The sequence below is a fragment of the Sus scrofa genome, chromosome 1 (genome assembly GCF_000003025.6).
Source record: "Sus scrofa isolate TJ Tabasco breed Duroc chromosome 1, Sscrofa11.1, whole genome shotgun sequence".
NCBI classification, from domain to species: domain Eukaryota; kingdom Metazoa; phylum Chordata; class Mammalia; order Artiodactyla; family Suidae; genus Sus; species Sus scrofa.
The window spans coordinates 83,029,692-83,054,596 of record NC_010443.5 but is presented as its reverse complement, the minus strand read 5'-3'; the positions used below and the strand labels follow the sequence as shown (position 1 = coordinate 83,054,596).

The 24,905-nt window shown below is 38.3% G+C and overlaps 1 protein-coding gene across 11 annotated transcripts in view; it reads left to right on the top strand.

Annotated features, from left to right (window-relative positions):
* The window catches only part of DOPEY1 (dopey family member 1), a 107,625-nt gene extending 82,845 nt beyond the window's left edge, over positions 1-24,780 (top strand). For 3 of the 11 annotated variants that reach the window (XM_021091853.1, XM_021091842.1, XM_021091831.1), the window contains 16 exons: positions 3,044-3,178; positions 4,840-4,895; positions 5,987-6,091; positions 9,895-9,961; positions 10,116-10,260; positions 10,429-10,508; positions 11,595-11,704; positions 11,959-12,108; positions 12,515-12,576; positions 13,968-14,120; positions 15,203-15,339; positions 16,223-16,278; positions 17,407-17,571; positions 21,206-21,335; positions 22,152-22,211; positions 24,166-24,774. In XM_021091853.1, coding sequence (XP_020947512.1) covers positions 3,044-3,178; positions 4,840-4,895; positions 5,987-6,091; positions 9,895-9,961; positions 10,116-10,260; positions 10,429-10,508; positions 11,595-11,704; positions 11,959-12,108; positions 12,515-12,576; positions 13,968-14,120; positions 15,203-15,339; positions 16,223-16,278; positions 17,407-17,571; positions 21,206-21,335; positions 22,152-22,211; positions 24,166-24,471 — 1,917 coding nt within the window. In that variant the 3' untranslated portion in view covers positions 24,472-24,774. Of the gene's footprint in view, positions 1-3,043; positions 3,179-4,839; positions 4,896-5,986; positions 6,092-9,894; positions 9,962-10,115; positions 10,261-10,428; positions 10,509-11,594; positions 11,705-11,958; positions 12,109-12,514; positions 12,577-13,967; positions 14,121-15,202; positions 15,340-16,222; positions 16,279-17,406; positions 17,572-21,205; positions 21,336-22,151; positions 22,212-24,165 lie in introns of all 11 variants that reach the window. The other 8 variants (XM_021091876.1, XM_021091863.1, XM_005659411.3 and 5 more) reach the window with 5 other exon arrangements.

Sequence of the window (24,905 nt, the reverse complement as noted above, 5' to 3'; positions counted from 1 at the left end):
TACCTAATGTTTTTGAGTATGTAATTAGAGGAGATTTATAGTTGTTGGAGCATTTGGGGATAGACTTGTGATAGAGAAAACTTAGCAAAAAAAAAAAAAAAACAAGCAAACACAAATTCATGTGTGTGTGAGCACACACACATTTCCATTAAACATATTGTGACAGTTGTGAATGATTTTTATAAAGATAGAAAAATACATCCGAAGTCATACTGCCTAGTGATAACTATTTTCTTGTATATACTATTAGATTTTAAAACACATTTACATATATACGATTATGAATTAAGGCATTGTTTTCCTTTCCATCGATGTATATTCATTTATTTCGTCCATCCTCTGATTAATACATAATTATTCACATCTTTTTTTATCATGATTTTAGTGAAAAGAGGGGAAGTTTATATATAAAATATGCTTAAATAATTCTTCATACCATAAACAACTCTGAAATGAGTCAAAGGATGCATACAAAATTCATCAAGTCCAGTGTTTCTTTGTGGAAATGCTTAAAAAATTAAAAAATAAAAACAATTATAGTCATATTTCTTTGTGGGAAATTATTTTATTAATCTAGAGTCATTGAAACTTATTGGAATGTATAATGAAAATAAATATTGGCAAAAGAAAACAATGTAGAAAAGAAGGATTTAAATGTACATCTCACATCTATATGCTTTAGTCATGTCTCTGGTATAATTTCTAATATATGTAACTACAGGTTTCACTGCATCTACTAAGGATTCATATCCTCTCCACATATGGACTTGACTTTCAAATAAGTGTTTTGGAAGAGAAAGGGTTGAAGACATAAAATGCAGGGGGATTTCCTATAGAGGAATTTTTTTCCTTACCATTATTAAGATAGAATGTTAGAAGTTCCCATTGTGGCACAGCAGAAACGAATCTGACTAGGAACCATGAGGTTGCGGGTTTGATCCCTGGCCTTGCTCAGTGGGTTAAGGATCCGGCGTTGCCTTGAGCTATGGTGTAGGTTGCAGATATGGCTTGGATCTGGCATTGCTGTGGCTATGGTGTAGGCTGGCACCTGTAGCTCTGATTAGAACCCTAGCCTGGGAGTCTCCATATGCCACAGATATGGCCCTAAAAAGCCAAAAAAAAAAAAAAAAAAAAAAAAGAATGTTAGCAGGAAAAAGTGCAAGGGAAATAAAATTTTTGGAAAATATGCAAAAAAAAAGTGTATGAACTTTTAATATCTTATGGGCATTTTTGGCACATAAGTGTAAAAATATTTAAAATTCTTATGTATCAACTAATTATATTTTTTCATACATCATATAGAAATAATTGATGGTATATTTCATAATCATTGCAATATCATAGAGAAAATAAAAACTTGTTTAAAGCCCTGTGCCCTTAAAGGTATAGGAGTTGCAAAAAATTTGAAAAATTGGGGAGTTCCCTCTGTGGCACAGTTAGTTTAGAATCTGACTTCAGGGAGTTTTTGTCATGGCTTAGCAGAAAGAATCTGACCAGTATCCATGAGGATTCCTGGATCCCTGGCCTCACTCACTGGGTCAGGAATCTGGCATTGGCATGAGCTGTGGTGTAGGTCGCAGACGCAACTCGGATCCAGTGTTGCTGTGGCATAGATGGACAGGGAGTTGAGCTCTGATTCAACCCGTAGTCTGGGAACTTTCATATGCCACCAGTGTGCCTCCCTCTGCCCCCTCCCAAAAATAATCTGACTGCAGTGGCTTGGCTTGGGTTGCTGCAAAGATATGAGTTCAGTCCCTGGCCTAGCACAGTGAGTTAAAGGATCCACTGTTGCTGCAACTCAGATTCAGTTCCTGGCCCAGGAACTTCCATATGCCATGGGTGCAGCCGTGAAAAAATTTAATTAAAAAAATTTTGTGAAAAAAATAAATTTGTCGGAGTTTCCATCATGGCTCAGCAGGTTACAAACCTGACTAGTATCCATGAGGATGCAAGTTCGATCCCTGGCCTCCCTCAGTGGTTTAATGATCTGACTTTGCTGTGAGCTGTGGTATAAGTCACAGATGCAGCTCGGATATGGCATTGCCTTGGCTGTGGTATAGGCTGGCAGCTGCAGCTCCAGTTTGACCCTAGCCAGGGAACTTCCATATGCCGCAGGAGCAGCCCTAAAAAGAAAAAAAGAAAAAAAATTTTTTTTTTTTTAGAAGTTCCTATTGTGGCTCAACGGGATTGGTGGCATCTTGGGAGTTCTGAGGCACAGGTTCAGTCCTCAGCTGGCATAGTGGGTTAAGGATCCATCGTTGCTGCAGCTGCAGTTTAGGTCACAACGGCAGCTCAGATCTGATTTCTGGCCCTGGAACTCCATATGCTGCAGGGTGGCCAAAAAAATGTTTTTGAAAAATTGGGCCATTGATAATCTCAAATACCTTCAAAATAGATTTTGAACATCTTGCCATTTAAACATTTGATAAATATGTAAAAGTACATTTCTCAAAATAATCCTGTATTTTTTTTTCGATTTACTTGTAGAAGGAAGTGAGTAATTAAAAAACAAAATTGTACGAAAAACAAAAATTGTAGGAGAAAAAACATGCAGTGATAGTTTAATACATAGTGTAACTCTAAGTAAACAATGGATGTTGATTTAAATGAAATTCTGATGTAAGTATATTGAGAGGATAGGGAACAAGGTGTAAGAGAGCTGAATCTTTGTCTTCTAAAGTAGGAAGTGAGTACTTTATTATGTCAATACTTTATTATTTATGTCTAAAATAAAAGAAAATAGGAAACATAGTAACAATGTATGTTACTTAGAAATGATAGAGCTAAAAGCTGAGCCTGCTTGCTTTGGGGCATGAGAAGTGCTAGGGCTATGCTATTTTTTCCTTAAAAGCCTTCTTATCCTTTCTGATGGTTTGAAATGTTGTATATGTATTATATTGATTAAAAAATAAGCTGTACTTTAGTCAAGAGATATGAAAAGGTTTTTTATATTAGATGAGGCCATAAAATATTCCTTAATTCTGTGGTTTCCCTTAAAAGACTTACATATACACATATGTGAATATGATGCTGTGTTATCCAGGTTATTCCTGCAGCCAGTGAAGAACAGCTTTTACTAGTAGAACTGGTTCGCTCAATCAGTGTCATGAGAGCAGAAACTGTTATACAGACTGTGAAAGAAGTTTTAAAGCAGCCCCCAGCCATAGCCAAGGACAAGGTAAGAAGAGCTTTGCTTTGCTTGTGTTTACAATTTCAGAAATGACCCTAATAGATGATATGTTTTTGGTAGACAGACATCCTTTCACATAGATTGCAGAGTGCACATGCGCCTCAGGCCACCCTAAGAACACTTAGCAATATCTGCTTGCCTCATCCCTGAGGTCAGTGAAGAGCAGTCACTTCTCAGAGCTCTCCACATGTACTGCTAAGGCTGTGGGAGCTGTAGGACCAAGTTCTTAGGTTTCTCTGGTCATGTAAAGGAAGCGCACAGAAGCCAAAGCTTGAGGGTTTTTTAACTTCAGTTATAACACATTTTTCGTAGCTTCTTACTGCTTTCTCTCTCTCAAAATGTAAAGTTCCCACACTTCACCATAACCTTAGTTTTAGTCCATGTCATTTCTTAACCTTGTACCAGACTTTGCAAGGGCTACCAAAAAAAAAAAAAAAAAAAAAAAAGAATAACAAAGTCTCTGCACTCACAATGCATTGTCTCTAGTTACACAGACGTAAAAGTCTACAAATTAACCAAGTTGTGGACTTCTCTACTTTTTCTGCTCTTTGTTCTAACACTAAGAGGTCCTATTTTCTTAAGAAATATTGACCAACTGGACATTAGACTTTTAAGCCAAGCCAAAATAGACCTAATCACATCCTTAAAAGAATTCTTACTCATATCTGAAGATGTTAAATTATATTTTCTTCTGGTGTTTTTTTTTTTTTTTTTTTTTGAATTGCCAGTGGGAAGAGTGTACTGCTTGTGTGTGAGAGCCAGTGGTCCTCATTAACTTTTTAACAATTTCCTTATTGTTCTGAAGTCACCTCTGGGGCAGTCGTGATAGGATTTTAGATTTGCACATGAAAGCTAACTTCAGCATGATAGTTTGAGCAACTACTTGTGCTGGAGATTTCGAGCTAAGTGTGAAGGATATAAAAACAAGAGCAAATTCTACATCCTTCAGCTGCTGCCCCACCCCCAGTCTACTCAGTTCTGACTCCATTAGATACTTGATTTTTCTATTTGTGGTAAAAAGAAATTTTCAAGGGAATTTCAGAAATTAATAGGTAAAATGTTTTTTGTACATAAACAAAAAAACTAGAAACTGGTAAATGTCCATGGCCATCAATATCATTTTCTTGCATATTACTGACTTTTAAGGACAGGTGTGTTCTTCTTTTAGTTACACTCAGCACTATCTTTTACATTTTAGGCTATAAGAAGTTAGTGCAACTCTGGGACCACCTGTACTTATTTAACAGAAATGTGATAAAATAGCTTAAGTCCTACCGTTTTATAAAAAATCTCAACCTAATTCTGAGAGCCACAGCCAAGCAGAGGCTGATTAGAATTAAAATAGTGTTGATGCTTATAGGGTAAACAGATCATCTCAAGAGTAATGACTGAGGTATTATCTTTGGATATGGGGATAGGGATTGAGAATCTTGATTCTTCTCCATTTTCAACTTTTAAATCTGTTACGTTGTGTTCTTGCTGCTACATGGAAGAGAGCTGAGTGGTTTTTATAACAGCCTAGTGTTTGATTTTGTTTGCTTTTAATTTTTTTAACTTAAAATTAGAAGTAAAATACAGAGTAGTTGTAGCTATGAAAAAGCAAAGGCAGCATTTTTCTTCACTATAAAACTGATTTCTTTTGTTTATAGAAACATCTTTCTTTGGAAGTCTGCATGCTTCAGTTTTTCTATGCTTATATTCAAAGGTAAGATAACTGATGTGGATCTCTCCTCGCTTCATTTAGCAATGTATAAAAGGTAGGAAATACAGGCGAAAAGCTCCTAAATTCTTTCAAGAAGTGGCTTATTTTTTTTCTCCTCTAAAACTAAAAGAACTAATGCTAGAAACAGAAAAACATTGTTTCTGTATATATTAATAAAGGTCATTGGTCTCTCCTTACAAACCTGAAGACCCAAGTGTGTTAAAAATATGCTGGATATTAAAGTGCTCAATTTGTTCAAAAATCATTTAAATATAAATGAAAAGCTAAATCCTCTTGAGACCATGCCTCTTACCACTGAATCCATTATTTTGGTATAGGTGAACACATGATAATCTACTCTGTTTTTTTTTAATCTGAGGAATGATATGAAAATAATCTTACGGTATTCCAGTTTTGTGTTTAGCTGACATCTGAACAGAAGTTAGTTGATTTGAGTTTTGATAAACTTACTTGAGAACCTACATTTTAATCCTCCCTTATAGGGTAATTTCCATTTTAATCATCAAACTCGGCATCAGCTTGTGATCTTTGACAAACATTTATAGAGTTAGGTTATACTGCCTAAAATCTGAATCTAGATACATAGAGAGGTTATGGGTGAGGTCAGCCAGAAGCAAAGGTAGTCTTAATTTCTCTAGCAGTGAGAGATTGATATTCAGGATCAATTGACAGCTCTCCCTTAGATGAGATAGAGACTTGTAGGTGAAGAAAAAAGTTAATTGAGGAAAGAATAAGATGGAGTAGGCAGCTATGTGTCAGTGATTAAACTGAGATTTATTGTGGTTGTACGTTTCTTTTGAGAACCCCATATGATTGAAAACTGGAATGTCTAGGGCAAAATTTCTAGACTAATAAATTATACTGGGTATTTTAAATGTGCTTGGTTTTCTTATGTAAGATTAGTAGGAAATATAAAGCTTTTAGAAATGTTCTATGACATGTATTCTATAAAAATTTAATAAGTGTTTCAGAGAAAGTAGTAGGAGAATATGGTAAAAACTGTGGGAAAATATAGGGAAAATGAAAGTTGACTGTGGCTTTCTGTATTTATAGAAACTATATTTATCTTGCAGAATTCCCGTGCCTAATTTAGTGGATAGCTGGGCATCACTGTTGATACTTCTGAAAGACTCCATACAATTGAGTCTTCCAGCCCCAGGGCAGTTTCTTATACTTGGGTAAGCAATCTCACTTGAAAATATGGTTTCAAATTAAACAGTAATGTTCACTGTCTAATTTCTGAATAACAGATGTTTTTGGTGTCCGTATGATCTCTTTGCCTTCTCATAGGATTTTCAAGGTACAGAACTAGATGTATAATACGAGGCTTGTAGATAAATAAATAAATAAATGATTTTTTTTTTTAAGGCAGGAGGGAGTGCAGAAGGAACATTGTGTGTTTATACATATCCAGAACATAAATGTGTTAACATAAAGCTGTTGCAACAGTGTTAATTTTGGAGAAGGTATGGGATTGAGAGGGGCTGGCATGAGTCAGATGGCTAAAGGGGAGCTTCATAGAGGAGGGTCATTTGAATTCAGACCCTGAACGTAAACAGGCTTGGAAAAGTCATTTTCTCTGTGTTTTGTTGTTTCTTGATCTGTGTTAATAATTTGTGTTATTATTTGATAAATTCCAGTCACCCTTACTTAACTGCAGGCACCACAATGTCGTGCGATGTCTGTCTCTGGCTCCCTGTTATTCTTATGTCATCGTATGTCCTCAAGAGAGACTGCTCAGTGAATGAAGGCAGTAGGCACAGAAGGCTGGTGGAGCAGGAAGAGGGTGGGGGTGCACTGGGCTAGGAACCTTGTCTGGCTTGGTGCAGAGTCGGGCGGAGCAGTGGATGGATGGAAAGGGAGATGGGAACTAGAACAGTGAAGGATTTTGCATTCTAGTTAAGAAATCGGGAGTTGGGTAGGCGGTGGGAGTGAGTGCAGGATTTTAAGAGACACAACTGCAAGTCAGTAGTAGAATGGAGCATGGGGAAAGTGGACTAGAAATTTTGTCTTGGAGGGGTAGGTAATATGGAATTTGTGTACTGTGGATGATGGGATTGAAGGAATAGAATAAGAAGGAAGGAAAGGGGCCAGCAAAGGATATAGAAAAGGAAACATCAGAAAGTTAGAAGAAAAATAGCTATATTCAGTGTCCTGGAAACAAACAGAAGTTAAGAGGGCATGGGAAACCCCTTCATAGAGGTTAAGGAATATGATGTGTAACAGAGGCTGTATTTATTGATGATTTGGGGAGGATCTTAGGGGAGAGGAGTTTGGTGAGGTAATAGGCACAGATGTTAACAGCAAGAGCTAGAATGAGAAAGTAAGTATGGGTTATTCTTTGAAGATATTTGATCATGAAAAGAAAGAGAACTGATAGGTAGCAGGAGGAAATGTAATTTAAAAGTCCTCATTAATGATGAGACCTGAGGATGGCGAATAGTGAACAGCAAAGACTGCCTGGATTCAGATCCCACCACCTTTACTTCTTTGCTGTATGGCCTTGGGCAGGTTATTTTACCTCTCCATCTGTAAAATGAGGGACACGTGCCTGCCTCATAAAGTTGTTATAAAGATTAAATGAGTTAATACTTATTAAATTCCTAGAATAGTGCCTGGCAGTAAGATATGTATGTGTGTTTGTTATGTACATATGCATGTTATGTAAGGTATGTAGGCTATGTATGTTATGTAGGTTGTGTATGTTATCTAAGTGTAGAATGATACAAGATGGTAGAGAGAGGGGGCTCCTTATTAGCAACAGACTATAGAGCCAACTGGGAGGGGATGGAGACCAGGAAATGGCAGATGTAAGACTAAGAAGAAGGTGCCTTTTCTCTAAGACTTTGCTACTCAAGGTTGATTCTTCAGCCAGCAGCACTGGAATCCCCTGGGAGTATGTTAGAATTGTGGGCTCTCAGTCGCCACCCCAGACCACCCGAATCAGAATCTACGTTTCAATGAGATTTTCAAGTGATTCAAGTACACCCTGAAGTTCACAAAGGACTGCTTAAGACATAAGAGGAGAAGGAAAGGAAATAAACATTACTCCAACCTGTTTACATTACCTCAAACAGTCAACATGTTATCCCACTAGTGGATGTAAGTTCAGCCAAGTGCAGAGAGCTTCGGCCTTTTAGTCAACCCTTGTAGCTCTGATGGTGATTGCATATGTTTTGTTGTGTGTTTCTATATGTACACAGACTTAGCTTCTCTATTGTCCTGATGCTAATCTATTGTCCTGATTCTGGTTTGGCAACCAATAGTCAAGAAAACTTTGAAGTAGAGGGGAGGAAAAGTGAGGGTTCTTTATAAAATGGCCTCAGGTGTTATGGTCAGGGTAGGGGCGCAGTTTTCTACCAGGAAGCACAAGGAGGTGGAGGGCAATAGTGAGAGCTGGAGGATGATGGGTCAGCCTCTAGAAGCTGAGGAACACTGCAGCCTAGCCCAACCAAAGTGAGCTGATGAATCCCAAAGTGAGCTCAAGAAAGTCAGGGTCACGATGGTCCCTGGACCTACATGCTGTTTTCTAAGTCAAAAGCCGAAGGAGTTTTAGGCATTGAAGGTGTAATGAAAAGAGCAGTGGACTCAATGTGTGCACAGATAAGATACCTAGTTGAGTGATGAGAGGGAACTGTAAACACTGGAAATCAAACAGTGTTCTCATGAAGCTGTCTGATTCTTCTGATCCTTAGTCTGACCTTCATCTCTGGGACCCTGGGAACATCAGTAAACTTCTCCAAGCCTATATTCCCACCTGTCAAAGCAAGAATAATAGCACCTGCCTTACCTACCTCTGAATTGTTCTTAAGGCTCAAAGAGGGACTCTTTGGACAGTTCTTTGAATCATCACTAAATAGCCTGCTGGCTAATTTCATTAAAAATTAAGGCAGGCCATCTATTATGACTTGTAGCTTCTCTCCCACAAGATTTTACTTTTCCTCACCTATCTTTTCTTCCTGTCTCATTTCTCAGATAATGAAGGTTCATAACTCTTCCTCAGTGTGTGTGTACTGAGTGTTTAAATCAAGAGTTGGACATTTTTAGTTATATTAGAAAATTAATTCCCTTTTAAAATTTATGGTGGCTTATTTTTTTCTCCTAACCATTCCACTGATTATCTAAAAATTCCTAATTGCACAGTAGAAACCCTTATGATTGTTCTTTGGTATCACTTTGCATATTATTTGGAAATAATTATACATATATCTTAATAAACTCAAGTCAAGGTAAATATTGAGTGGAATTTTAGCAAACAATGGATCTTTTTCCATTCATGAAGTATTTTTAATCAACTGTATTTATACATACATACAAGGAACCATTTTTATAATTTAAGATGGGTGGGATATGGGTTTTTTAAAAAAATTTTGTTGATATATAAAACATACAAATTGTAGTTCCCGTTGTGGTTCAACGGGACTAGTATCTAGGAGGATGCAAGTTTGATCCCTGGCCTCACTTATTGGGTTAAGAATCCCACGTTGCCTTGAGCTGTGCTATAGGTCGCAGATGTGGCTTGGATCTGGTATTGCTGTGGCTGTGGTGTAGGCCAGCAGCTGCAGCTCCAATTCGATTCCTAGCCTGGGAACTTCCATATACCACAGGTGTGGCCATAAAAAAAAAAAAAAAAAAAAAGAGAGAGAAAAAAAATTTGTCTATGTAATTTAATGTAGCTACAATTTATTCATTTTCATTACTGTTTTGTATTTATATGAATATGCTACAGTTCTGTTGTGGACATTTTGGTCCTCTCTGGTTTTAGATTTTACGAATAATGCTGTTGTAAACATCCTTGTACAGATCTTTTCATGCGTATGTTTTTATGCATTTCACCTGAATCATAGGAGGTACATATTCATTAAACACATAAAATAGAAACTGAAGCCATAAAACCACTATCTCACTGTGAAAGATTAGAATGCGTCATTTTCTTTACATTTATATTTCCTGTTTATTTTTCCCCCTTTGGCCCTTTTAGGGTTCTGAATGAATTTATTATGAAAAACCCTAGTTTGGAAAATAAAAAAGACCAAAGAGACCTCCAGGTAAGTCATTCTGAATTAAGAGCTGTTGCCAAAACTCTGTGTTTCTCAGTGCCCTCAACTCTAAAATGGGAAGGTCAGATAAAATCATCTGTGAAGTCTCGTGTGTGCACCCATAGACGTACATGGATAAAACAGTTCCTCCTTGTTTCTTTAGGATGTGACTCATAAAATAGTGGATGCAATTGGGGCAATTGCTGGTTCTTCTTTGGAGCAGACTACATGGCTGCGACGAAATCTTGAAGTTAAGCCTTCTCCCAAAATAATGGTAGATGGGTCCAATTTGGAATCCGATGTTGAAGGTATTGCTCTCAGGCATCTAAGTTTATATTCGTAGGCATTAATTCACTAAGAAATTACTGTGCTTAGCACAAAATCATCTTTTTTCTCATGTTTAGCAGGTAGCTTTTTTTCGTTGGGAAAAGACCCCTCCCTTTATCTTTACCTTACCTGCCTTTTCTCTCACTTAGATATGCTGTCACCTGCCGTGGAGACCTCAAACATAACCCCTTCTGTATACAGTGTCCATGCGCTGACATTACTCTCTGAGGTAAGTATTACTGTGTTTTTCACATGAACTTTCAAGTAAACAGCTTTCCAGTTAAATATTAGCAAGTCATTCTTGGAGAGAAGATTTTAATTTGAAAAACTATTTTGTACAAGAATCACTATAGAAATAAAGTCTTGACTTTGTACATTAGTAGTGTATTAAATAGAGTGATAATAACTTTAGATGTTGTTCCCCCTCCCCCATACTAGTTTTTAAAAGTGTGCTTGGTATCACAGTGTGCTAGGGAAGGGTGAATGTAATGATGTTTGCCACTGTAAAGTATTTGCAGTTTACCAAACTTTTTTTTTTTTTTTTTTTTGGTCTTTTTAGGGCTGTATCCATAGCATATGGAGGTTCCCAGGCTAGGGGTCGAATTGGAGCTGTAGCTACCGACCTACACCATGGCCACACAATGTGGGATCCAAGCCACATCTGTGACCTACACCACAGCTCATGGCAATGCCAGAGCCTTAACCCACTGAGCGAGGCCAGAGATCGAACCCGTGTCCTCATTGGATTTGTTTCCAATGAGCTACTACGGGAACTCCTACCAAACATTTTTATATACATCCTCTGACACTCTCACGCCTTTTTACACTCTGTTATACAGCCTTGCAGGTCATTTTTGTTTCTCCCTTAAACGCTTGGATACTGAGCCCCACAAAGATTAGAACAGTATGACCTAAGGTCAGTGACAGAGTTGGGGCTCTATTCATGTGGTTATATTTTTCCAAGCCCCTCTTAACCCATTCAGGAAAGGAGAATTATGAGATTCTGGTCTCAAATATGCTGTTTACTCACTGTCACATTGGAAGGTTCGTAATCTTTCTTTTTCTTTTCCTCCCTGTCTTGGTTGGAAATAGTAAAATTTGTGCCTATATATATATATATATCCTGTAGTTATAATGGACAAAAACAAAAATAGTTGCAGAAACCATTCATATAAAAATGACAAGGGGGATTTGATTTTAGGTTTTTCTAATTTTAAGGTATTCTAGGTTTTCTTACAGACTGAAAACCACCTCTAAATGTTACCAGTTTCAGCTCTTAGATTATGCATTCCATTTCATTTGTTATGTTTTTTAGGTTTTGGCTCATCTTTTGGATATGGTTTTCTATAGCGATGAAAAAGAACGGGTTATTCCTTTACTTGTAAATATTATGCATTATGTTGTGCCCTACCTCCGAAATCACAGGTACTATTACTATTTAACTAGATTTCTTCGTTAATTCATAGTCTGTTAGTAAAAAACTGTGATCCTTTATTACCATTTTTGAACTTAGCACAAAATGACTTTATTTCTACCTTAAATTATAGTCAAAAGTATTTCCCTTATGGTGCTCTTTCTATTTCCTGTCATTGCTTTAGGTTATTGTGAACACTTATGAATAACTTAATATGACAGTTAAAGTTGTAACATTACGTTAAGGTGGTTTTCCTTCCTCCTAGTGCCCATAATGCCCCTAGTTACCGAGCCTGCGTCCAGCTGCTTAGCAGTCTTAGTGGGTATCAGTACACGCGGAGAGCTTGGAAAAAAGAAGCCTTTGATCTCTTTATGGATCCCAGTTTCTTTCAGATGGATGCCTCTTGTGTCAATCAGTAAGTCATCTTGATTCTTTGCAACATGATAATGCAGCTCAACAAAGTCTGTTGAAATCAAGTGCTCTACCAAGTAGAACACTTTATTTATTTATTTTTGTCTTTTTAGGGCCACACCTATGGCACATGGAGATTCCCAGGCTAGAGGTCAAATCAGAGCTGTAGCCACTGGCCTATACCACAGCAACGCAGGGTCTGAGCCACATCTGCGACCTATACCACAGCTCATGGCAACACCAGAGCCTTAACCGAATGAGCGAGACCAGGGATCGAATCCGAGTCCTCATGGGTGCTAGTCAGGTTCATTAACCGCTGAGCCACAATGGGAACTCCAGAACACTTTTTTAATAACAATAATAACAACCATAAAATCTTAGCGACCCAATGTAACCCTTGTCTCTTCCAGTTGGAGAGCCATCATGGACAATCTGATGACACATGATAAGACAACGTTTAGAGATTTGATGAGTGAGTATTGGGCAGACAGCCTAAGCAGTGTCTTTCCTGTACACTGTCCATTCTTATTTACTTGGCTCTTTTCCAGAATGTGCTGTTTGTCACATTATAGCTAATACCCTAAGGGAACATGTTAAAACTTAAAGAGGACAGAGTAGTGGAAAATAAAAAGGAAACTATTTGACCATGTCTAATTTGTCTTTGAATGATTTTCCCAGCACAAAGCATAGAACCTGGCACATAGAAAGCACTCAGTAAAAGTAAATGTTGAATGGCACTGAGGGAGCTGGGGTGACCAAGAAAGGCAGACAGGTGGAATAGACCTGTCAGATAGCTCACACTAAATCCTGGGCTCTGTTTTTCTCCTCTGAGGGAAGAAAGAAAGAGGCCAAGAAAGTCAGAATTACTCTGTACCCACTGCCTCTCCAGCATAATTGGTTTATATGTTAGGATTCCTCATCATAGTTCATCTGGAGGGGGGAAAGGTGTTTTGTTTTTGTTTTTTTTAAAGTTTGAAAGTTGTTATGCTAATGATCTTAAATAGCAGTGAAGCAGGATGAATCTATAGCATTTCATGTTAGTTCCTAACAGAGTGCCCATCTGGAAAAGGGACAGTGTATTCTCTGATCTCCACAGGGTTGTTTTAAGGTTTCAGATTCATCTATTTAACATTTATTAAAAGACAGAAATGGGCCAGGCATTATGCTAACCTTAAATAAATAAGAGTATCTCAGGGAGTAAGTTAAGAAGTTGCGACGCTAATAGGGTGATACAGTAGGTTTTAAATAACAGTTCAAGATCTCATATTTGAGGGGAAACTAAAGCAGCCAGCCATGAGAAGGTCTAGGGACAGAGTATTCTAGGAATAAGGAACAAAAATGACAGAGGTTTTAGGGTAGGAAAAAGTTTGGTGAGCTCAAGGAAGAGCAAGCAAGACAGTGTGGCTGCAGAAGAGGAAATGGGGTAAGTATGAGACATGAGGAGTGAAAGTTGCTAGGCCAGGCATTATTTTTAAAGCCTTGAGAAGGATTGAGGCAAATGGCATAAAATACTAAATAAAGGGTTTTATCCAGTGGCGCTATGAGTGGTTTTACCTTCTGAAACCTCCAGTTCTAAATTGTCTTCCCTCTCCACATTGCATTTCCTGCCCATTTGTCTTCTGGCCTATATATGCTGGTTCTGTTTGCTGGTCTTTCTGCCTGGAGAGGAGCCCCAGCTACTCTACCCTAAGTTCCTCCCTAAGTTTTTTTTTAATGGCTAGAAACCGTGAGACATCTCTCGGATGTCATAGGATTTCTAGCCATTACAAAATAATAATACAATCCTTTTTCAAATCACTGGATGACTATCACAGCCTCCCTCACTTGCTTTTTCTTTTTTTCACTTGTTTTTTTCTTTTTCAGCTCGTGTAGCTGTGGCTCAAAGCAGTTCACTTAATCTCTTTGCAAATCGTGATGTGGAGCTAGAGCAGAGAGCCATGCTTCTCAAAAGATTGGCATTTGCTATTTTCAGCAGTGAAATTGACCAGTATCAGAAATATCTTCCAGATATACAAGGTAACTAGTGGAAAACTATTTTCTCTATCTTCCAAACTGTAGGTAGGGACTTTTTGTTCCTTAGAAAATGTTTTCCCCAAGTTATAAGCTGGGGTGAAATATACCAAATGTAGGTTATGGAAAAGGTTGTAGAATTAGAAACTTGTTCTACTAAACAACAAAAATTATAACTAGTGTATAAAGGAAATCAAACACTGAGTTTGTAGGACTTGCCTGAACATGGCCTCTAGTTTATAGCTTGGGTCAAATTACCTAGGAATTTGTTTGAGAATGAGGTGTAAGACCATTTTGCTGTAGAAAGGCATGTTAATGGCTTTTTGTTGTGGATAAGGAATTCGAAACCTTCAAAGGAGAGGACCAGAAGGGAGGCAGAACCAGAAAATTTAAGCTAGAAATAACTGGGGATCTGGAGTTTGGGGCTAGGGTGGAGAATTGTTTAAAGTTTTTGACAACCTTCGTCAAATGGGTTGGTGGCCTTCTGTGTCCCGAAGGATAGCAGGGCAGTCATCACCCTGTGCCACCAAATAGCTGCCAAGTCTTGTGCTAGTGCTGCCCTCCTCAGCAGGCGGTGTGGGGACTGGGATGGGAGTGGCGGTTGTCATCTCTTTGGTGAGGTCATTTCTCTTTCTCAGAAGATACGTGATTCCTTCGTTTTTGACCTTTCTAATTAGTGTACAGGGTGCACACTCTTTGTCCTCTGATTTTTTTTTTTTTTTAAGTTGACTAGATCATTGCTATTCAAAGTGTGGTCCATGGACTGGTATCAGTTTGCTAATCCATTCATGATAAGTACAGAAACCATAGAGCAGGCATTTTGAACCTTTATAGCAGTTTGATAGAATCTGTTGAATCTAGTAACAAGAACATGGCATTTGTATTTTATATTTCTTTAATTTGATTTTTCTCTACCAGTTTGTTTTTATTTTATGAAAATATCCATCTGCAACAGATTGGAAACTTTTTTTAAAAAGATGATCCATCGCCATAGATATTCTGAGAAGTACTAGACTAGACTGTATAAAAAAGCTTATATAAAAATGAGTAATTATTTAGATGTTGAAAACCTGCTGCATTTCTTTCAGAGAGATTGGTTGAGAGTCTTCGCTTGCCCCAGGTGCCAACCCTTCACTCTCAAGTGTTCCTGTTTTTCAGAGTGTTACTTTTAAGAATGTCTCCACAACATCTTACCTCGCTCTGGCCCACCATGATTACAGAACTGGTGAGTGAATTTTAATTCAGTTAGGTAGTAAATCTAAATTATAAAACAATGTGACAAGTATCACCATGCTCACTGGGGAGAGACTCATCTTGGAAGAGAACTGAACTCTGGTTAAGCCTGTTACAGACAGATTTTACAGTGGAAAATAGAAAAAACAAGTCAGATTCCATCTCCATACAGCTTAAACTTTGAAACAGGCACCAGTCTCAGTAGTAGCCCCTTGTGAATCCTTACTTCATCTGATCTGGTTTAGTTCATTCTCTTCTACACCAAATGTTTAACTTTGTCGTGGGCTGCCAGGCGTGGTCCTTGCCTATAGCAGTAACTCAAGAGTGATTGGAGATGCTTGAGATGGATTTAGATGGCCTGACATAAGGCGCGTATCACCCTTGAGGTGCAGTGCTTATCCCACGAAAGCTGCATCAGAGAGTCCTTGACAAGAGTTTGTAAACTCTCCAACAGTAAGACTTTCCTTAGTCCTACTACACTGTCTGTTCCCCTCCCAGACCATAGCCTGTCACCTGCATCTGAAGATCTTGGGGAGATGGGAGAGAGATGAAAAAGGAAAGGGAAAGGATTCTATAACTATGAAAACCCAACATTTCTGACTTGCCCACAAAGAAATTGGCCTTAATATTTTTTTTTTAATAACTGAAACTCTGTTCCATAATCACCAAATAGAAGCATACTTTCATCTCACCTCTGCCAAATTAGTAGCAAGGCTCTGTGCTAAATCTGCAGTTTTACTCTAAGAAACTAAGTATAATTTAAAGATCCTAAAGTTGTATACTAAAATTTGTATGTGGATTAATGAAAGTATAGCCTAAAGACAGCCTGAAAGAAGGATTAAATCAACGTTTAACATTTATTCCATGGTCTTCAGGTACAGGTATTTTTACTGATGGAGCAAGAACTCACTGCTGATGAAGATATTTCACGGTAATATGTAATTCATGTCAGTATGTGCTTGTCAGTGTTGAGTATCCTAAGCTCATTCAGAACATTATAAGTAGGAGAGTATAGACACTCTATTTGAATACTCTATTTAGTCTGTTATTACCTAACTGATCGTATTGGGATACGTAGTGGCCTTTGGTCTTTAGACACAAATTTAGTTTAAAGCAGTACTGTTTCAACTACATAAGTCACGTCAGTTCTAGTAGGTCAGATCTTGTTCCTGCAACATGCAGCAAAACCTCTTATGCCGGTAACCTGCCACTAAGGTGTACAGATCTTCCAGAATGATCTCAATTTAACATGCTGTACTTAAAAAGTGTAATGTGCTATACTTCTTTTTAGTAAAGGCAGTTTACCAATGTATGACTAAATATAACTTTTATTTATGTAGGAATTTTTGTACAGATGGAGCTTATAAATTGAAAAGTTTCTTTAACATTGTGGCTTGACTGTATTTTACTCTTCTTTAGTGCCAGGTTTATAAAAGAGAGTCCCCTGTACTAATAACTGTGTTTATTATTATAGAAAGATTCCCTTCCACTGTCTTTGCAGAAAGACACTGAGTAGTAGGGGGAGTTCTCTTGGTTTTACAGCTTAATATTTTTATATATTTTTTTTAGTATAACAAGTTATTCTCTATTTTTACTTTTTTTTTTTTTTTTTTTCATTTTAGGGCCCCACCCACAGCATATGGAGGTTCCCAGCCTAGGGGTTGAATCGGAGCTACAGCTGCCAGCCTACACCACAGCCACGGCAACATCAGATCTGAGCTAAGTCTGAGACCTACACCACAGCTCATAGCAATGCCAGATCCTTAACCCACTGAGTGAACACAGAGACTGAACCCGCAACCTCATGGTTCCTAGTCAGATTCATTTCCGCTGTGCCACAATGGGAACTCCTATTTTTACATTCTTAAAATTTAAGGAACAAAAATGAACTTTTGATTTGAGAATAGTAAAAATGAATTTATTCATGACCTTACTTAGCAGTTACTGGTATATTTATCAGAATGATTATGCAAAATATTAGCTGGCACTTTGAGACTTTCTAGAAATTACTTGTTAGTAAGTGGGTACAACTGCTGACAGCATCATCTCCTGCTTCTAGGACTTCAGGCCCCTCTGTGGCCGGTCTGGAGACGACCTACACAGGAGGTAATGGCTTTTCTACTTCATATAACAGCCAGCGCTGGTTAAACCTCTATCTCTCTGCTTGCAAGTTTTTGGATTTGGCTTTGGCGTTACCCTCTGAAAATCTTCCTCAGTTTCAGATGTAAGTAAAAGTGAAGATATTAAATGGATATTTTTGAAACACATTCGCTTTGGTCAGTGACATCTAAGATAAAGTTTTTTGTGTGTAAGTTGAAGTATTCATAATTTTTATTAAACCATAATTGTCTTGCTGGGGGTTGGGCACAGTCTGTGGAAGTTACTGGAAATGGTTGTTGTGGATAATGTGAAGACTGACAGAGCAGTCAGCTGATTGAGTGCCCACTAGATGCGAGGCAACAGGTGACAGGACTTAGCAACTTCAGATCTAGTGTGGGAGATGCAGTTAGACATGTGGATGTTCTGAGAGCTGGGAGCCCATGTGGCAGAGACCCTCCTAGCTCCACAGGTTAGGGCTGACCCTCAGGGGAGTTTTAACCACCTTTAGGAGGCTGGAGTGGGCATGGTGTGTCTCAAGTGTTGAAAGATCAGTATTGCTGGAGCAGAATGTCGGGAGAAAGCACCTGTTGTGTAAGGACTTGTAAGCTGTATTAGAGAATTTGGAGTTGAACTCAGGACAATGGGGAGTCACTGAAGCGTTTAAGGAATGAAATGATAGTATCAGTCTTGTATTTTAGAAATGTTACTCTGGCTGTGTAGCTTGGAGAAAGAACGGGAGGTGGGCAATACTGGAATCGATTTGGCTCTTCTTTCAGATGGTAATGAATGGAATTAGAGGTGGCCAAGGGGAATGGAGAGAAACTCTAAACTCTCCTAAGTGCCTTGTTTGTAAGTGCTCAAAAATATTTAATTATGGTTGTTTATATTTAAATTTTTGTAACAATAGGCAAACTGATTATCAAAATGTAGCTAAGATAATTTGATAATTTATCCACATGATCAAATATATATTTATATAATGTATTTAACTGTGTTATATTATTCTTCCAAGAGGGAATATTCATAGGAAAAGAGTAATATATCAGAATCTTTGGTATTTGGATATTCTTAAATCTCTAAAAATTGCTGTTGCACAAACTTACTTTTCGTTAAATTTAATGGTAAGAACTAGAATTTTTTTTTAGATTAACTCCATTTCCTTTTTTTTTTTTTTTCATTTGAAAACTGTATACATCTGCTTCTTAATGAATTTCAGTGACTGGGTATCTGCTAATCTGATGTTAACTCCTAAAGAAGTTCAGAAAAGGATACTAAGCAGAATTGTAGGCAAGTGGCCCCAAATTAGGTGCTTATGTTCATAAAGATGATAGTCTTCATGCTCTAGGAAGAATATTAAGTAATATGCTCATACTATTGGCTTTTTAACTCCATGATGAGAACCAAAATGTGTTTATCTTCTTGTCATTATAAAAGGGTTGAAAAATGCTATAATATTAACTACAGTTTTTTTAAACTGTCTTTAAAAAAATCTATAAGGTAATAAAAGATAACATGGAGAATTTAATAATTTTGGAAGAGTAATACCTTTTTAAGCATGATACATATTTCAAAAGTTTAAAATATATATATTTTTGTTTGTTTGTTTGTTTTTGTCTTTTGACCTTTTAGGACCGCACCTGCAGCATATGGAGGTTCCCAGGCTAGGGGTCTAATCAGAGCTGTTGCTGCTGGCCTACACCAGAGCCACAGCAATGCAGGATCCGAGCCGCTTCTACAACCTACACCACAGCCCACGGCAACGCCAGATCCTTAACCCACTGAGCAAGGGCAGGGATCAAACACGCAACCTCATGGTTCCTAGTTGGATTTGGTTTTGCTGCACCATGACGGGAACTCCAAAAGTTTAAAATATTTGATAGCTTAATTACACAGCATTTTTAGTCTCTCTGTGACTAAAAGATAACAACGTTTAAAAGGCAGCGGTGAGTTGGGGAAAGATATTTGCTATGTAAATGACCGAAGTCTAATTTGCTTACTATGTAAAGATGGCTAATCCAACAGAAAAATGACCTGATGAGAGAGCTAACAAATAGATCGTAGAAAAGGAATGGCTTGTAGAGAATTCCCATTAAGAACCCAACCTAGTATCCATGAGATGCAGTTCGATCTCTGGCCTCTCTCAGTGGGTTAAGCATCTGGTGTTGCCATGAGTTGTGGTGTAGGTCACAGACATGGCTGTATCTGTGGCCTGCAGCTGCAGCTCCAGTTTAACCCCTAGCCTGAGAAGCTCCTTTAAAAAAAAAAAAAGAAAGGAATGGCTTGTAAACGTAGGAAAAGGTGTTGTCATGCTCATAAGAGAAATTCCAATTAAAATTATTAGTAACTATGGTAAAGATACAAAAGTACATTTCACTTTACCCCTAGCAATAGAAACAGTCTTTATTTTTGTTTTTTTAAAGGCCATACCTGCAGCATATGGAAGCTAGGGGTCAAATTGGAGCTACAGCTACCAGCCTACACCACAGCCATAGCAATGAGGGATCCAAGCCACATCTGTGACCTACACCACAGCTCAAGGCAGTGCCAGATCCTTAACCCCCTGAGCGAGGCCAGGGATCAAACCTATGTCTTCTTAAATACTGGTCGGGTTCTTAACCTACTCTGTCACAATGGGAACTCCCTAGACATTGTTATTCTTGTTGGAAGTGTACAGTGCTATGATAAACCTCTCCAGAGAGGTTTATATTTACCAAAATTCAAAATATACATTCTTTTTACACCAGTGATTCTACTCCATGGAAAGATTTATCCAACCTCTGTACTCAGATGGTGCAGAAAAGTCAGCATTATGTAAGGGTGTCAGTTCTGCTCTATTATTTGTAGTAGCAAGAAATTGGACAGTCTAGGGAACTGGTTAAATCAGTACCTTCCAACACTGGAAGACAATGTAGCTGTTTAAAACGATGGTGTTTTGGAGTTCTCCTGTGGCGTAGTGGGTTAAGGATCTGACATTGTCTCTGCAGTAGCCCAGGTCATTGCTGTGGCATGGGTTTGATCCCTAGCCCGTGAACTTCCATGTGCTGTGGGCATAGCCAAAAAAAAAAAAAAAAAAAAAAAAAAAGATAGTGTTTATGATCTTATCTCCAAGGTATGTAATAAAATAAGCACCAATTTTATTTATTAAAAGAGGAGGGGGTTGCTTGTATGAAAATGTTTTCTTTTATGCACAAACTCTGGATGGGTATATATGGGTATATAAGAGAAACTGGCAATAATGACAGAACCTGTCTTGGGCAGGAGACTACCTTTCTTTGATATGCCTTTTTACACCATTTGAATTTTTCCATAGATAGCTATTTATTAAATACAAAAAATAAAAATAAAATGGAAGTATGAAAGAAATCCTACTTAAATTTTTAAGTCTGTTCAGTTCTTCACCCCCTTACTGTGTAGTTAGGAAACATCTGGCCAAACATATGTTGGAAATTTTTACCTATTAATGAATTGGCATAGAAACATTTGCTGAGTTACTTGCCTCATGTTCATGAAAAAAATGGTGTTTGAGTACTTTGCAAGTTTACATGTTCATTTACTCATAACAGTGCTGTGAGGTAGTTAATAATGTATTAGAAGGCTCACGTTAAGAAACATGCCCAAGGTGCCAGGGTAATAGGTGGCACAGCTCAGATGTGCAGCCGTGTAGGTGGTGGGGCCATGAGGCATCTATTGTACGTGGCCTCACCTTGCATGACACAAAGTGCATCTTGCTGATATTGACACTATTCTTCCATACATAGGTACCGATGGGCCTTTATTCCAGAAGCCTCAGATGATTCAGGTTTGGAAGTCAGAAGGCAGGGCATACATCAGCGAGAATTTAAACCTTACGTAGTACGACTCGCAAAACTTCTTCGGAAAAGGGCAAAGGTATTGCATTCCTTTTTAATTTATTTTTTAAGTGTAAGAGGATAAAATTTGTAAAATATACTTATATGTTATGTACATCCTCCACTGCATCACGTTAATTAATTACAGGTCTTTGCCCAAGAAAATGGTAATGAATTTCTTAGGCTCATCAGTAGGCCTTTGTTACAAATCTTTTCTTTTTTCCGCATTCAAAAAAAAATCTCAAAAGTAAAGTATATAATTTGGGAGTGCCCTGGGTTGTTTCATGGGTCCTAGTTTGCAATATGTGCTTTGAGTGCTCAGAAATTTTCCAGTGTTCTGGGGTCCCCTTTTCAGGCAGCAGCTTCTAAACCACAATACAGTCTTAGAAATGGAATGCAAAGAGGTGACTTAAAAGGAGATCGTTCTTGAAGGGCATGAGGAATTTGATTTAAAATCAAGACGTTTCTTTAGGGATGAATAAGTAAAAGAACAGAGAGGAAGATGAAAGTTGATTCCAGAGTTCAGGACAGGACGTGGGTTCTTTCACTTTGCTATTGCAGGGTCTGCAGAAGTAATTGTGACAACAAATGCAGAAGCAGCATGATTATTTTTGACCCCAGGCACACGGACCTTCTGTCATTCCCACATCTCATTAGTGACCAGAGTTTTTGCAAGACCTCTCTCTTATGTAAGGTATAACATTATAGTCTTCTGCACAGAATTTGTTCCACAGAATAAAAAGTGTTTTGCCTGGAAAGCAATTTTCCCATCCAAAACACCTTAAACAAGGTCTTCATGGCCAGGCACAATTTTCACTGGAGCAAAGGCTATGAGTTCTCCTCTTTCCTTCCACAGGACAAGGAGGAGGACTTTAAGACAGTGATTTTGGAGGGATTGGAGATGGCCAAGCATCAGGTGAGGGTGGCTTTTTGATGCTTGTGATATGGCAGCGAAAGTTGCCACATCTGGACCAAATCTTGAGACACAAACCCAGGTCTGGATTTCAACAGTACAAGAGAGGTAAACAGCAAGGAAGTCTTTTTTCAAGTGTAGATTGTTGAAGTGAAAGGAGAAATCATTCAGAAGAAAAATGTTTGACTTTTTATTTCTTATTGAGGTTGTGATGTAGTTCTGATTAAGAAGAGCAGAAACACTAAACAAGTGCACTTTTCTTGGTCAAGAGCTTATTAGTAAAGGTTCTTTTTGAAAGGTATTTCCTTTTGTAAACAAAAGGTTACACCACAGATCTCTTACATTTGGAAATCAGCTGCGTACAGGGTTCAAGCTTATTACCACTTCAGATTTCTTTTCCGAGTAAACTCATCTCTGTTTACCTTTATTTACTGTTGAATTGCCCTTTGACTTAGGCACCTAAAGGTGGTGTGGTCAGCCAGTTAGTGGGATGGGGTAGCCAGTTCCAGGACTGTCATTAAAACCAGTGTTTTAATGAGGTAAGAAAAAGGAAGGTGGTTTTGTAACAAGAAATAAACCCATTGATTTTTTTTCTTTTTCCTCTCTTGGCCATAAAGAACTGGATCTTATTTGCTCCTAGAGTCTTCCGTTTTAAATCTATTTTCTTTTCTCAGGATTTTATTTTAAAATAAGTGAACCACACAAGAAGCTAAGCTGGATTTTGCATCTGCTTTCTCTGCTAGAAAACTAGTGATATTAAAATATTAAATAAAATTTCTCAGCCAACATCTGATCTTAGAAGGCAAACTCCCATTTGTTAATGAATATGACATACTATAATTCTCCTTCCTAAATCCCATTTGATTTTTCTCCTACCCAGTTGTTTTCGTTATCTTTTTTTTTTTTTTTTTTTTTTTTTTTCTTTTTGGGCTTTTTAGGGCCACTGTGGAGGTTCCCAGGCTAGCGGCTGAATCAGAGCTGTAGCTACTGGCCTACACCACAGCTCATGGCAACACGGGATCCTTAACCCACTGAGCAAGGTCAGGCATCAAACCTGCATCCTCACGATACTAGTCAGAATTGTTTCCGTTGAGCCACAACAGGAACTCCTGTTTTCATTATCTTTAACTGAAGTGCATGTTTGTTACTGACTCTCCCCCCCCACCCCCACCCCCGCCCCGTTCAGACATCTTAGGAACTTTCTCTAGACAGACTGATGTCTGCAGCGACATGTGTATAGTTTAGTCGGCTTCTCAAACTAGCCTCCTAAGTATGTAAATGATTGTGTTTCTATTTAGTTGACATTTTCATTTGACTTCTCTACTGCAAGATAGATTGTATGGCCCATTGGATAAGTGAGGGTCCCTTCTGGATCTTGCCCACTGATGCAAATGGCAGAGCCCAGCTTTCCTTCTCATGAAGTTTAGCACAACACAAAATCAGATAGCATTTTCTCTCCTGAGGGTCCCTTTCCTTTCTCTGCTACTACTGTGATAGCAGCAGGGCCCATGGTCAATAATTACTATCTTGGGGCAAGTTTAAGCCATTTGGCTAATAGGAAGTTAATTTACTAATAATGAAATGTGTAAGGCCCTTTGTCCCCAATTTTGTAGTCACTTTAGGACCCAGTCCTAAAATTAGTGGGGGGGGTCCAGAAATCTGGGAGCTTTTTGAGTATATGCAAAGCACAACCCTAAATGTTTGTATTTGACTTTTCCCTACCTGAAATCAATTCTGCTAACTAAGCTTGCTTGTGCATCCTAGTTGGCAAATATTACTACAGTGTTAGACCCTCTGTACGATTAATAATGGCACAGAAGGCCAAGGTTTTAGTGAGTCTACGATGGAGACTTCATGTCTTCATTTGTATTCCTTCCTTAACTCTGCTGGCAGATGTTTAAGTTTTCTCACGTACTGCAGCGCCTGTTCCTAACTGTCCCCTTTTTGTTTCCTGCAGAAAAATCCAGAGGAGGACACGTCTGGGCGAGCACTGGGCTGGGAGCCGGGGCACCTGCTGCTCTCCGTGGGCACAGTGCGCAGCCTCGCACAGCTCCTGCCCTTCTTCAGTGTGCTCAGCCAAGTCTTCAACAGCAAGGTCACCAGCCGCTGTGCCGGACACTCAGGGAGCCCCGTCCTCTACTCAAACACCTTCCCTGGCAAGGACACAAAGCTGGAAAACCACAAACCGTTTTCCAGCAAAGCCAGGCAAAAAATAGAAGAGATGGTAGAAAAAGATTTTCTGGAAGGGGTGATAAAAACTTGAGCACCACAAGTGGTTCCATTTAGTGTAAATGTAATTATTTAAAACCAACAAACATTGCTCTGAGTTGTATAGTTTCTTTTTTTGTATGTAACAAAACACGTTTCAGGTTGTATTTAATTTAAATATTTGTAAATAAGAACAACTGTCTTGAATGTGGCCTGAATCAAGTTTAAATATTGTAGGCTCATATTGATTATGATGCCTAAGAGATCTATATATACATATATAGTGCATTAGAGTCCATTGTTTTATTGTCATGAGTTGTCTTAAACCTGCCAAATACACACTGCAAATTTTTTTCTATTGGTTTCAGGCTTGTTTAATTTAGATTGGCTGGGGATTCTTTTCTTTCCCTTATTAACCCCATTCTCACATTGCAATGGCACCACTTCTCTGTCAGAGGCCCGGTAATGTACCACAGCCAGTTTCTCCCA